General features: G+C 34.8%; 1 protein-coding gene across 1 annotated transcript; it reads left to right on the top strand.

Moving 5' to 3' along the window:
- The first annotated feature begins 55 nt into the window (after positions 1-55).
- Positions 56-9,093, top strand: LOC117690122 (NFX1-type zinc finger-containing protein 1). The gene is made up of 4 exons (XM_034473398.2): positions 56-183; positions 830-851; positions 3,081-8,407; positions 8,517-9,093. The coding sequence occupies exons 2-4, from the start codon at positions 841-843 to the stop codon at positions 8,702-8,704; spliced, it is 5,526 nt and encodes a 1,841-aa protein (XP_034329289.2). The 5' UTR covers positions 56-183; positions 830-840; the 3' UTR covers positions 8,705-9,093.
- The last annotated feature ends 5,526 nt before the right edge of the window (positions 9,094-14,619 follow it).

The following is a 14,619-nucleotide window of genomic DNA, read 5'->3' as shown; positions in this document are numbered from 1 at the left end:
TTATAGAGCTTAGTAAACACTCCGCTTTAAAAAAGATGACGAAAATCCTGCGTGGAAAATACTGCGTGAAACAAAAACGAAAGTAGAAATATATTGCAGGAATTTTCGCTGACGTCAATTGAATGAGTAAGTAAACCAGACAGAATGAGGATCAGTTCGTATCAAACTGCTGGACCTGTGGAGGTAAGTGGACACGTTCTAATCGAGGCAGTGTTTATATTTACAACGTAGGCAAAACTGTTTAACTTTCATATGTATATGCTATGACAGTGGGCAGAACCTATTGTGAAGTGCGGGGTAGATATACATGTAAATGGGTTTTTTTTATGAAGTAAATTCAATGTTTGTGATCGATTTTTCACTTCAACGTTGATTCTTGATTGCTTGATGGGACCATTGCATTGTTTATTAATAGAGTAAGATCGGATTTTTAAAGTATTTTTATTAAAATGTCTAAAACTACAGTATCATGCAAGTACTAAAAACACTGTGTACTTCCGCTGGGTTGAACAGCTTACGTGTTTCCTAATTAGTCAAAAATGATGCTAAACGGTACAGAAATTAATATAATTGTTATTTATTCTTTACTTTTTCTACTTGGAGTATTTAATCAAATCGAAAGTACAAGGAAATATTTAATTAATTAAATGGAAATGCATGTACTTTCGTTTTCCCTTTTATATAGTTTCCGAGTAAATGATAAGAAATCAGACACCCCCCCCCCCCCCCCCCCCCCCCAATCATCAAAGTTTATGTTAACTACAATAATGTTAACTGTATTTACACTATCTGAATAGATAATATAACATAGTTTTTTCTTTAATTGCAGCGATAAAAACCATGGACGGCAGGTAATGTATACACTAGCTTTATAAATGAAAACAATGAAAGAGACTATTTAATTTTTAATACCAGGTTCTTATTGTAATGTTATAAAAAGCCATCATGTTAATCTTTGAAATTTTTTACAATAAAATGAAAAAATTATCAATAATTTAACCATTCTTGTGTGTGGTGGTAAATGAAATCTAAATCAGAAATGCAACGCAAATGTAAAACGAATGTATTACACCATCCTGCAAATGAAATTTTACAAATAGGCAATCACAATATACACAGTGTGTATAGAATCATAAATGACATAGCCATAATAATTTAAAAACAATTTTTTTTATATATTGCATAATTTAGCTCACACTGAGTGACTATCAATCTTTACAAATTGAAATACTGAACATTTTTCTTAAATTTACATACAAAATATTGAATGAACATGAAGTTGGCCCCCAACTTTTATGGGACCATGTAAAAAAATTGAATTGAAAATACGGAAATATAAAACAGTGAAGTTGAAGTTAAAGGAATACAGACCCTACTATGCCCCCCCCCCCCCCAACACACACACACACACACGGATTAGGATTTTAAGGATTCTGAAATTAACGAGGTTGTTTTTGCTTGTCACGATTTTTTGGATGAGTCGCCCCCCCTCCCCCCGCCGCCCACTTTCAAAAACGATGCTACGTGCCTGTTATATGCAATTTAAATATATGTAAATATCGATTGGTAGAACTTATACATTGATTTTTAAATGCTTTCATCGCCATTGAAATCTACGAGACCTGGTATAGTTCACGGAATACCTAAGGATTGAGTCTTGGCAACACACAGTTAAATCAAATCATGTCCAGGGTGTCATTACTGGTTAATTGTTCCAACGCAGTTTTATTTCGAAAAGCTCATACGAGTAAAAATAAAAAGCAAAACTTGCCGTATGGCTTTTAATTTTAAATTATGGGATTTAGGCAATACATATATAAAACACTGTCGACTGATTTTTAAAAATCAAAAAAATTGTTGAACAAATTTTAATATAATTTACAAGGTCATTGTAATGTCATAAATTGGGTGGATTTGAAACTTTGAAAATAGTAAGCGCATTTCATGAAAATGAACAAAACGTAGTTATAGAGGGTAATCGTGTTAAAAAAAAATCCAGACCTGTAAACTTGTAAATCCGAATATGCCAGTCGTGTTGGTGTGTGAGCCTGGGTGTGAATTTAATTAGTTAATTTAACCTTCAACTTTGCACATTCTTAACCCGTAGTTTCTACATTTGTACCTTCGTGCTCGGAAATAGCACATTTGACATGTAACAAATCGACAAATGTAAAATCTACAAGTTTGTCGAATTTTGATTGACATGACCCTATATGGCAAATGCTTGATTGTTGGGGGGGGGGGGGGCATGCTGTAAATCGGCCGGAGTGGACCAAAATAAACATAATATTCGGTTAAACTGTTAAAATAAGCATTTAATGAACGACCTTTATTTTCTTTGGATCAAAATATATTAATGTTAGACAAATTATTGAGGTATGAATAAAACTGGACCAAACAAGAAGATGTCCTTGTGTAAAAATCGTTGTCGGTGTGACGAATGCCCTTAAATTTCTGTAATATAATTTCCATGGTATTATACGATAAGGGTTTAACTTTACTACAAAAAGAAATGTTTATTATATCTATTATAATTTCCGATAGGGTGAATATATTTTGAGCGGCATGGGGTTTGAGACCACCGTGTGACCCCAAGTAGTTCCATTGCTTGCTTGTTCACAAAATTTTGATTAACCAACTTCACTTAGTGAGTCTGTATTGAATCGACATTCAGGACGCCATACTTATATCCCGTAAAAATTGCTTAAAATCAAAACGTTTTTGCCAATTTTCACCGTAGGCTTCAGAGTCAGAATTACATGTACACACACGCATAACAAGGCGATTGCATATTTGGATTTACAAGATTACATGTCAGGATTTTTAACAGTAATTCACTCCATACATGTATAATAAGTGATAAATTAGAGTGGTGAAATAATCACATTACTTATTCTAATAAGATAAATGCATGTATAAGTATTTGACCAATTCTTAATCACGAATTTGAAAATTAAAAAAAAAAACTTTAATCTCTTTAAAATATCAACGATCAAACATGAATTTTGGTGGTCTTAAATGTCTAGTTAATTCTAACTAATTTCACAGAATCATTAAGAGTTGCGAATTTTTTTTTTCAGACGAGACGGGAGAGGAATGCCTGGCGGTAGAGGCCGCAGACCCGGGGGAGCAACGGGGAAAATCGAGGGGCGCCCAGAGGGTTCCTGGAAGCTTAGATGCGGGTTTCGTCGACTGCAAGAACTGAAAACTAAACACGCAAATGAGGTTTTGATGACATTAAGTTCACCAGGAACTCGATTCAAAGAAGCCCTTGCTGATGAGAGTCACGATTCAAACATGACGGCTTTGATTCTTAGATGTATCGCGAAAGCATTGGAATGCGAATCGCAACGCCAAGGCACCATAGCCTTATTGACTACATTAGAAGGTTCACATTTCTTGAAAGTGAAGCTTATGGAATTTATGTTTGGTCTTGTTGGAGATGAATTTGAGATGATGGATCGCAAGGAATCGATAAATGATGTCATAAAGTTGTTCATTGCTCTAGCTCAAAATCTACCTCATAGTCTTTCAACTCTTTTAGGAGTTTTTTCTATCATTGAAATTGTAATTAACAAACTCAGACTCTTGAATTTATTAGACGACAACTTGGAACAAGCATTTGAAATCTGCAAAGAATGCAAAGAGGGAATTATGAAACCCAAGCCAATGAAACAAAATCGCGAAAGACAAATGGAGAGAGAAGATGAACGAGAGCCAGACAATGATTTCAGAGATATCAATGTCTGTCCTCAGACCATCGACGTGGCAGCGGGAATGGAACACAATCCATTTCTTCGACGAAATAAAGAAAAGGGGGGATACCGGGACCTGGACCACTACTTAGACGTACAGTTTCGTCTTCTGAGAGAAGACTTCATTTGTCCATTGCGCGAAGGTATTCAGGAATATATTGAAGCCTTGAACAATACTGGTCAAGTCAAACGCCTGCAGGATCTGAGAATATACAAAGATGTACAGATCATATCACCAATATGTGACAAATCCGGACTGTCCTATAGGATTTGCTTTGACGTCGATAAACTGAAGCGTGTGCGTTGGGAGTCAAGCAAACGTCTGATATTTGGATCACTTGTTTGCTTATCGAGAGATGGCTTTCGCACAATGCTATTTGCAAGCGTATCAAATAGGGAAATAAAGCTTATATCAAAAGGAATTGTGGACTTGAAATTTGAAAACACTCACGACGAAATGGCAGCCCTTCCTAGAGATGCACGGTTTGTTATGGCAGAGACCACAGCTTATTTCGAGGCATATAAACACGTGTTGCGTGGACTCCAAAACATGCGTCGAATTCCATTTGAAAAGTACATTGTGAGATGTGAGACCGACAAAGTAAAAGAGCCCAGGTACTTGCGACAGAGAAATATTACGTACGACCTACGCCCGCTAGTAGACGACGGTATTATCTTGCAGGGAGAGAAAAAACTAAGAAATCTTGGTATTCCGGTTTTGCGTGACCCCAGTTATAATTTCAGTCCATTGTCTGCTAAATGTGCAAATGTTAGGATAATGGATTTTGATAGATGGCCTTCTGCAGCGCAGCTTTATCTTGATGATTCGCAGTACAAGGCTGTACAAAGGGCACTCACAAATGAGTTCGTTATAACTCAAGGCCCACCAGGAACTGGGAAAACATACATAGGGTTGAAAATTGTCAAGGCTTTGCTACACAACTACAAAGTTTGGAACACTAACTTGGAAGGTGTTGTAAATCACAGACCCATGTTGATTGTTTGCTACACCAATCATGCTCTCGACCAATTTTTAGAAGGTATCTTGTCATTTTACAATGGCGACATTTTGCGCGTCGGAGGTCGAAGTAGTAGTGAAGCGTTGAAGAATTACAACATCAGTGCCTACCGCATGAAGATGAGGACATCAAGGGAAATAGATGGAAATATAACCAGAGAGGCTCGACGAATGGGATGGGAGTTGAATCAGATTAGAGAAGCCATCAACGAGATTGCACTGAAGATAGAAATAGCGGAAAGAGAAATTATTCATGAAGATTATTTACAACAATTTATGGGAAATTATTACCATGATCTTGTCCAAGGCTTTGAGCAATACGTTCAATTTCACAATCCAGGAATATCTCTAAAGAAAATTAAAAAGTCATCAGCCATAGTTGAATGGCTAGGCTATGGAACAATTTTGCAAATTGAACATGGCGATTTTGAAGTTCCCCAGGAACATATAAGACAAGATGTTGATGAAGATGGGGACCTTATTGATGCGTTACCTGATGAAGAAGACGAACAAGTTGATGTTGTTGATGATGTTGATCGAATTGTCGAGATGAGACAAATTGACGATGAAGATGATATTGATTTCGATTTTCTAGAGGATCTTGGACTCCCGGCAGATGTCGAAAGAAAATTAGCAAAACTTCATATCAGAACGAAGGCTGTTGCACTCAATGTTTCAGAATTTGAAAATGCAGGCAACGAAGAAGGGGGCTGGCAAATTGACAGAAAGCAGAAAAAGAAGATGAAAAGTAAATTACGAAAGGAACTGAGATCTACAAATCGTATGACTGAACGAGACTTTTTAAACCTCCAAAGAATGGGACACGATATCTGGGGATTGACCGAAAAAGATAAATGGCGTTTATATCGTTACTGGACTCATAAATTTTGTTGTTCATATAGAGACCAGATTCGTGGTAAGGAAGCCGAGTATGAACGAAGCGCGACTCGTCTAAGAGAGATTCAGATGCAGGAGGATCAACAGATCATGCGTTTGGCAACAGTGATTGGAATGACGACAACAGGTGCAGCAAGATACCAGTCTGTGCTTCAGGACATTGGTCCGAGAGTAGTGGTCGTAGAAGAGGCAGCTGAAGTGTTAGAAGCACACGTCCTTACAACGTTGAGCCCAGAATGTGAACATTTGATTTTGATAGGTGATCACAAACAGTTGAAACCTAACCCAACTGTATACAAACTCGCTAAAGACTACAATCTTGACGTCTCCTTGTTCGAGAGAATGGTGAAAAATGGAATGGAATGCGACTGCCTTAAATACCAGCACAGAATGCGACCAACAATCTCTAAAATGATGAGAATTATTTACCCAGAGCTTGAAGATGACGAAGTTGTGAAAACGTATCCAGACATAAAGGGAATTTCAAACAATATGTACTTTATTCACCATGACTATCCAGAGAGTAACGATGAAGAACAGAAAAGTCATTCAAACCTTTATGAAGCCGAATACATTGTTGCTCTTTGTCGATATCTTAAACTGCAAGGGTACAAACCAGAACAAATCACGATTCTTACATTATATTCTGGTCAACTTTTTCAACTGAAGAAGCTTATGCCCAAAAGCGAGTTTTATGGGACCAGAATCACTGTCGTAGACAATTTTCAAGGAGAAGAAAATGACATTATCTTGCTCTCCCTTGTTCGAAGCAACGATGATGGGAAGATAGGGTTTTTGAAAATTGAAAACCGTGTGTGTGTTGCTCTCTCTCGCGCTAAACATGGGTTTTATGTCATCGGAAATTTGAACCTAATGTCAGGTAATAGCGAATTATGGAGAAAAGTTGTAGAACACGCCAAACGCGAAAACCTATACGGAGAAGGCTTGCATCTTTACTGTCAAAATCATCCAAACGATGCTGGAATCAATGCAACTGAGCCAGAGGATTTCAAGAAAGCTCCCGAGGGAGGATGCATGAAACCTTGCGAATACAGGCTTCCTTGCGGACATACCTGCTCACTGGTCTGTCACGTAATAGATGCTGATCATAAAGAAAGTAAGTGTCGCAAACCCTGCCAAAAACGAATTTGCGACAATGAAGAGCACAGATGTAGACGTATGTGTTTCCAAAATTGTGGCGAGTGTTCAATACCTGTCGACAAAACACTACCATGTGGACACGTACAAAAAGTGCCTTGTTCGACTCAACCACACCAGTTTAAATGCATGGCAAAATGTGAAGAACGCCTTCCTTGTCGTCATATGTGCCAAAGCCTATGTGGTGAACGACACACTGAGTATTGTCAACACCCAGTTAGAAGAAAATTTAAATGTGGCCATGTTGTAAATGTTCTTTGTTTTGAAGCAGATTCTGCTATTTGTACTAAACCCTGCAAGCAAAATTTATCATGCTTGCACCAATGCAAAGGAACATGTGGAGAGTGCTTGAATGGTAGACTTCATGTTGGATGTAAAAAGAGATGCGAGAGGCCTCTCATTTGTGGCCATATTTGCCCAGACAATTGTTCCAAATGCCCTCCCTGCCAGAGGGAATGTAATAACCGGTGTGTACACAGCCGATGTACTCAAACCTGTGGAGAATTGTGCGTACAGTGTGTTGAAAAATGTGCTTGGTCTTGCAAGCATTACACGTGCTCAAAAAGATGTTTTGAGCCATGTGATCGACCTCGGTGTAACAGGCCTTGTCGCATGCAGTTGAAATGTACACATCCATGCATTGGTCTCTGCGGAGAACCTTGTCCAAAAAAATGTCGTATCTGTAACCGAGAGGAAGTGACGGAAATTTTCTTTGGAACCGAAGACGAAGATGATGCACGATTCGTGGAGTTAGAAGACTGTGGTCATATTTTTGAAGTTACTGGATTAGATCATTACATTGATAACTTCGGAAAAGGGGATCAAGATGATGCCGCTATTAAACTTATAGAATGCCCAAGATGTAAAACACTTATTCGTCGAAATTTGCGATACGGCAATGAAGTTAAGAAAACTGTTCTTGATATTGAAAATGTTAAGAGAAGAATTATTGGAGATAGACAAAAAATTCAGAGAATGCGATACGATATTCCCGAGGAAATCCGAACTCTTTCTAGAAAGTATCCATCTGATGGCAAAGCAATGAGAAAAGTGTATGATACGTTATTTGAAACAAATGTAGATGAAAGCACTTTGGCGGCTGTGACAAATCAGATAGAATTTTTAAAGGCAATCAACAAGATTGAACAGGATTGGGAGAAAAATATACGCAACGAAGAATTGAAGGAAATGTTCAAAGACGAATGTCTCAAAGACCTTACTTTGTTCAGAAATTGGATTCTTACCACAAGAAAATATTTCACTGAACAGGAGTTGACGGACGCAGAGGACGAGATAGCTCGTCTTCAGTCTTTTAAGCGCTTCATCATTTGCATCGACAGAATGGTCACACGCCGTGATTCAGTACCAAGCAAACTTAAAAGTGATTTGGGTGAACTTGAAAATTTGCTTAAGGGCGGGAAAAAGTTAAAACCTGGCGAGAGGGACTTTATGGAGAGAGTTTTGAAAGATTTGGAGAAAGCATTCCCAGCAAGTGGTCTTGGTGTGTCTGAGGAAGAAAAAGTTCAAATTGTTAGAGCTTTAGGAGAAAGAAAAGGTCATTGGTTTAAGTGCCCTAATGGTATGTTTCCACTCCTTCTCACGTACAAACACATATATTTATAATGATTTTCAAAATAAAGAAAAAATTAACAATACAATATTTATATTTATTATAATCATCGTTGCAGGCCATCCATATGTGATAGGAGATTGTGGAGGAGCTACAATAGAGAGCAGGTGTCCAGAATGTAATGCTACAATAGGTGGAGGGAGTCATCAGCTGCGCCGTGATAACCAGTTTGCTGGAGAAATGGACGGCGCTCAGTTTCCTGCTTGGTCCGAGCAGGCTAATCTTCTTAATTACCAAGGGTTTTAACATTGAATTCAACATTAATGACATTTAAAAGTTACGACAATTCGCTATAAAAGTAGTTTTAGTGAATAAAATTTTTTTTGTACTGCAAAAACGGAGATTTCACATTTTCGGAACAATTTCTTTTTAAACAATCATTTTTTCCTTTCTTTTATAGATTTCCTTATGTGTAATTTATATAACAGACTTCTGATATTGGTCGTGGTGATTTACATTATATTATATTATCAGTAGTATTATTATTGCCTACTACAAATTATGTTGGGATGCATTTAATTTTTTATTTACTAACTTTAAAAGGACTTTTGTGATATATTTAATGTATGATCAATACCATTTGTAATGCTGTTTAAAAATAATGTTTTGATTTTAATTAAAGGTAAAAAGAAAAACTTGTGTTTTTATTGTTTAGCCATTAGACGGATATATTTGCGTACTGTGTACATTGCGTACATCAATATTAGTGGATGTCAATGTTCGAGGATTAAAAAAAAAATCACAGTTTAAAGGATATGTAATTCGTTGTCAATGATCCTATCAATACAATATAGTTTGTAAAAATTGCACTTTAAAGAACATTGAATTTCGTAGATCAACATATAAAAGAAATCTACGTAAATTGGTATTCAATGAATATTGATGAAACCATTGTATTCATGTGCTTCGTTTTTGACTAAACCGCAGTCTAGTACCGATATCTGCCACAACGCTCCGATAACGCGGGAAAAGTGTGGTTAAGGTGGCTGGAGACACCAATGCATTATTTGATGGATCGATGAAGAAATGATTATTCAAAAATGACACCTATATCGGCCTCTGATTATTTTACATGATTTTTTTTGTATTTTTTTTATAGAAACCGGAAACATCGTTTTAGCTGCGAACAAGATATATTAGAGCTAAAAATTTGTTATCAATTAATGCACAATACAATTATCTATAAATACATATCAAAAACGGCCAGATAAACTTTGAAATATTTTTGTAAAAAAAATATTTATGAAAATGAAGAAAAAGGATTGTAGATATTTTTTAAATCTATAGATAAAAACTGCAGATAAACTGTTACTCGCATTTAACAATTGCTGTACAATCATATTTCAACAAGAAATTGAAACCAAATAGTGAAATTAAAGTTTAAATGGAAAATTTTAAAATCGAACTGATCCCGATTGTAATTAAACTGATCCCGAACAAAATCACATAAAGTTAGAATGAATCAGAATTTTGCAAAAATTTCAGGTTGTTTAGCTGTAAAATGGTTTTGTCATTTTCTAACTTTATAATTTATATCAATTACTTAGAAAAAAACTGCAGTTTATTTGTAAAATTTCAATTTTAACATTATTCTGATCGGGATCAGTTTTTTGTCAATCGGGATATCGGTTCAAATTTGATAAATAGCAATTTTCCCAAAATTTCGCATTTTCATTTCAATTTCTTTGTAAAATGTCATTGTTTAGTAAATAGTTTATGTGACTATATGTTATTTTTAAAATTTTATCCATAGATTAAAAAGACATTAAAGAATTACAATTTTGATTTTCATAAATATTTTTTTAATTAAAAAATTAAACACTTGACCAAACGATCTTTGGCATTAATTTATTTATAATTATATTACACATTAATTGACAACAAGTTTTAAGCTCTAATATATTCTGTTTGTCTGCAAAACAGTTTTTCCTATTTCACTGAAAAAATACAAAAAAAATCGTATAAAATAACTGAAAGCCGATATTGATCTCTGTTTTGAGGAATTATGTTTCAAAAAAGATTCTCTATCGATCCATAAAATAAAATTTTGGTGTGTCGAGGAACCTTAAATAAAATCTACCTATAATCCATTTTTATGTCACGTTGTAACTAACAAAGTCAACCTATTTTTTGTATACAAAAAAAGCCCAACATTTTAACACCCCCTCCCTTCCGAAAAAAGGGGGAAACTAATCAAAAATACTTTTTGCATATCTCACTTATCCAGAAACAGATCATCGAAACACAATAAATAGTGTGTTTATCGTACAGTAACTGCAGTACTAAAAAAAAACATCTCTTTGACTTGAGAATCCCCCCCCCCTTCCCTTAAAAATATTATATATTAAATATATATATTTGTTCATATCTGTGTCATGACATCTTTTTTTTTTTAACTCAAGCATGGTTTTTGACGGTAAAAAAATACACTTATTGAACATTAAATACTCAGAAAGAAAAGGCAAAATAAACAAAAAACAAAAAACAAACAAAATAACCCCAATGAAGTCACTTTAAAAAAAATGTTTTAAATGCGTAGGTTTTTAGATCAAATGCTGTATTTGCGTAATGTTATACTCGAACGAAAAATTATGATTCTATGTTTAAAAATGTATTAATCTACTTCCAAGTCAAAATGAAAAAAATAAAGATAAGAATTTTGAAAATGTACCCACATTATCGTCAAAGTTGTTACTCTTCTTTTACGCCCAGATTTCTGCCAAATCTACACCTTATGCCCCCGCAATATTTGTGATAAAATCAACAGGAAATATAAATTTAAACATGCATAGTGGTATATTTCTATTGACGACAAACGATGGGTAGATAAGAAAAACACACTTTAAAGTAACAAAGAATACTTTTTTTATTTTGAAAAAATTGATGTTATCGAAAGTTTGAGAATCATTTTTGCCGTTGTGGCGGTTTGCTTCCAATAAATAATAGGAAAGTTCGAGACGGAGAGTCCTTTTTTTCCTGATGATCATCCTCTTCTCTAAACGGTGTTTTACATGTGCCGGTTTTGCTTCCGAACCTAAAGGAATACACCGAGGTCGTTGTCGGGCGAAACATAATATGGACAAAGTTTTCCAATGGTATAAATAGTAGTAACAAGATCAAATCTTGGCGTTCAGAAAAGAGCATTGTTTGCTTTGAGATACAACCCTGGTGTCTATATATAAATTCGTCTGGACATGGCTAGAGCACATGGTAGCCTGCTAATATTATTGGCCAACATAACAAAACGTTGATAAATCTCACTTCATTTATGAATGAAGCAGAATATACATAAAAATAATGTTTACATTACTCTGTCTCTGGTATTCAATTACTCAGATCAACCTGGTTTTAAATGTAATAAAAAAGTCAACCTTTGGGATTCATGACACTTCCATACACTAACGAATCCAATCGGCTGTGATGTCGTTATTGATGAGTGTGATAATTGAGGGAATTAATGCCACAGGACCTTGCGAGAAAGAGTCCAAACTCGCACTTTTCCTCGCTGTTTTTATTTATGTTTTACCCAAACAAACCAAACGCCGATCTGGTCAACTTGTAAAAAGAATTTTTGAGATGTTGCTAAACGGGAAGCGGAAATGGGGCCTGGGTAATATTTCGTGTCGTGAATGTGTTGACTCTGAGGACCAGATACCTTTACAGAATAATGGACCCGGTAGGAACGGTTCCAGTGGTTCTTCCAAAGTGTTTGAAGAACGAACCTTATATTGATTTTCCAGTGGAACTAATGAAAATGGTACGTCAATTCACTGCTCGTCATTCTAGAATTATTTAATAGAATCTAACTGTAACATTTAGAACTTATTTTTTTTTACTTTTGTATTTTTGGGAGTTGATTTTAATCAACTCTCCTATGCAGTTACTCAGACAAACCGAAAGTGAAACAGTGTTTGGACCTCAGCACAAATCATTGCTGGTGACAAGACTTAGTTCTTGAAAAAAAAATGATAAATTCGATGTAATGTATGCTAAAGCATTGTTTTTGAAGGAAACTTATTTATAAATACCTTGAAAATAGTCAGATTTTAAATGGTACGAACAATTTAAATATTTTTTGTAGTCGTATGTAGTTCAATATAGTATCGTTCAACTCGACGCCCGGCAGTCTCCGTAAATCCTTGTCGGAGATTTACGGTGTCAACCGAGCGTTTGGTTGAACGAGACTAGAGTTCAATATTGCATGGATCCATACAGTTTTCGAGAAATATTAATTTTATCTTTAAATATTATTAACATGTCGAAAAAGTCCAAAAATTCATATTATAAGAATGTGCGTAATTCAAATTAGAAACTACATGTACTTGTCATGCAAAATAACATATCATTGATTTTAAAATAAATATACATCGACAAAATCAACTCCTGTCAGTTCTTTTTTAGATTCTATAATAACAATTCAAGGTTTTTTTCCTCTTCTAAGATTTTTTTGAAGACGATGGTAGGTTGGCATTAGCTGCAATAATATAGCCCTCTCTCGGTTTTTTGGTTTTTTTTTTTTTTTGGGGGGGGGGTGGCTACAACTCCATAGGATCTCCGTAATGGTGCAAGTGCGGGAGTGATTTACTCTCGCAACGATTTCGGTTCAAATTGTATATAAAAGACAACAAGAAATCATATTGACGCAAGTGTCAAATGGGCTGCAAAAATATAATTGTTGTATGAATCATCATTGGTTGTTTACATAAAAACGCACCACAAAGAAGAAAATAACGAGTTGGTTGTACTAATTTTAATGGTAGATTTTAATTTTTTTAATTACTATATTTTCCGCAACTCGTTTTGAATTTTAACATTAACTATTATTAAGAATAGAGTTCGTTACTGTAAGCATACCTAACGGTAATTGTATGATCATTGCTATAGTATGAACTAATGGAGAACACAATTTTAATGCAAATTTTAAGTCATCATTATTCTCTTGGAGATTATATATTTCAAACCATCTTGATTTTTTTGCTGCATTGTATTGAATTAAAACTTAATGCATTAGTTTATATAATTTCAAGGGACCACATATTAAAATAGAAATGGATTAATTGTAAAGCTACATGTAAGATTATGCTCATCCGGTAGAATCTGCACAATTTTAAAGGTAAAAAGTAAGCCGGATAATTTTTTTTTCTAAATGGAATTATAAATCCTATCTACACTACAGTTTATGAAGATAATCATTACGATAATGAATTTCAAAAGAATTAAAAATAAATCAGGTTAGCTCAATTTTTCAGGTCCATTTAATTTTTCAGTTTTTTCATATTTTTGCGTAAAAAAATGATATGTACGTCATTTCATGATAATTTTCTACCACAAAGCACAAGGCAATATAATAAATTCACACACAAAGTCATTTTATTTGACGCAGCACATAGAAATTCAAATACATCATTTATATAAAAATTCATGTCATTCAGGTCTTTAGTATTTCAGGTCTTTAGTATGTCCCGTATACCAATCCCGATACAATGGAAAACTCCGAAATTTTCCAAATGTAACATACACTCCTGCGAATGTTATTGTCATTTAAATTTTAGACCACGTGGTTATATTTGACCCTTTCAGTTTCGCAGAAAAAATCGTGCCCTATGTTTGTAGTCTATTTCATAGAATCTAGGTACTTGTAGACAAATATAAAATCTAAACGTTTATTGATTTTAAACTTTATCTTCATTAATTGGTGGATAAAATGTGTTTTAGAAATAAATGTAACAATACAAAAAATAGTTTTTTCTGCTGTTGCAACAATTGCAATATGCCTAGTAGAGATCCCCCCTAAGGGTTTATTTTCGATCCGCGCCTGACCTAGTAATAGCATCAATAGTGAAACAGACTACAGTAAATCTCGTTTAGAACGAACACGGATATTGCGAATTCACAGATATAGCGAAGTCATCTTGGATCCCCAGCTATGTAAATTTAATGAATTTCCTATACGGTTATAACGAATTACGGATATAACGAAGTAATTTCTTAGGTCACAGTGACTTCGTTATAACCGAGTTTTGCTGTATACTATTTTATGCAGAATGTTCCGTGAAAATGGCTCGATATACTAAGTTTTTATGTAAAACAGACACCCATCATTTTTTTAAAAACCTGGTATTGCACACAACAAGCATCAAATATGGCTATGATTTTATTAA

Source organism: Magallana gigas, chromosome 8 (genome assembly GCF_963853765.1).
Source record: "Magallana gigas chromosome 8, xbMagGiga1.1, whole genome shotgun sequence".
NCBI classification, from domain to species: Eukaryota; Metazoa; Mollusca; class Bivalvia; order Ostreida; family Ostreidae; genus Magallana; species Magallana gigas.
Note: the sequence above shows the minus strand (reverse complement) of the source record. Positions and strands in the feature narration are given on the sequence as shown.

Coding starts and splice junctions, on each gene's coding strand:
- LOC117690122 (XM_034473398.2), top strand. Junction 8,408..8,516: donor TTGGTTTAAGTGCCCTAATG/GTATGTTTCCAC, acceptor TCATCGTTGCAG/GCCATCCATATGTGATAGGA.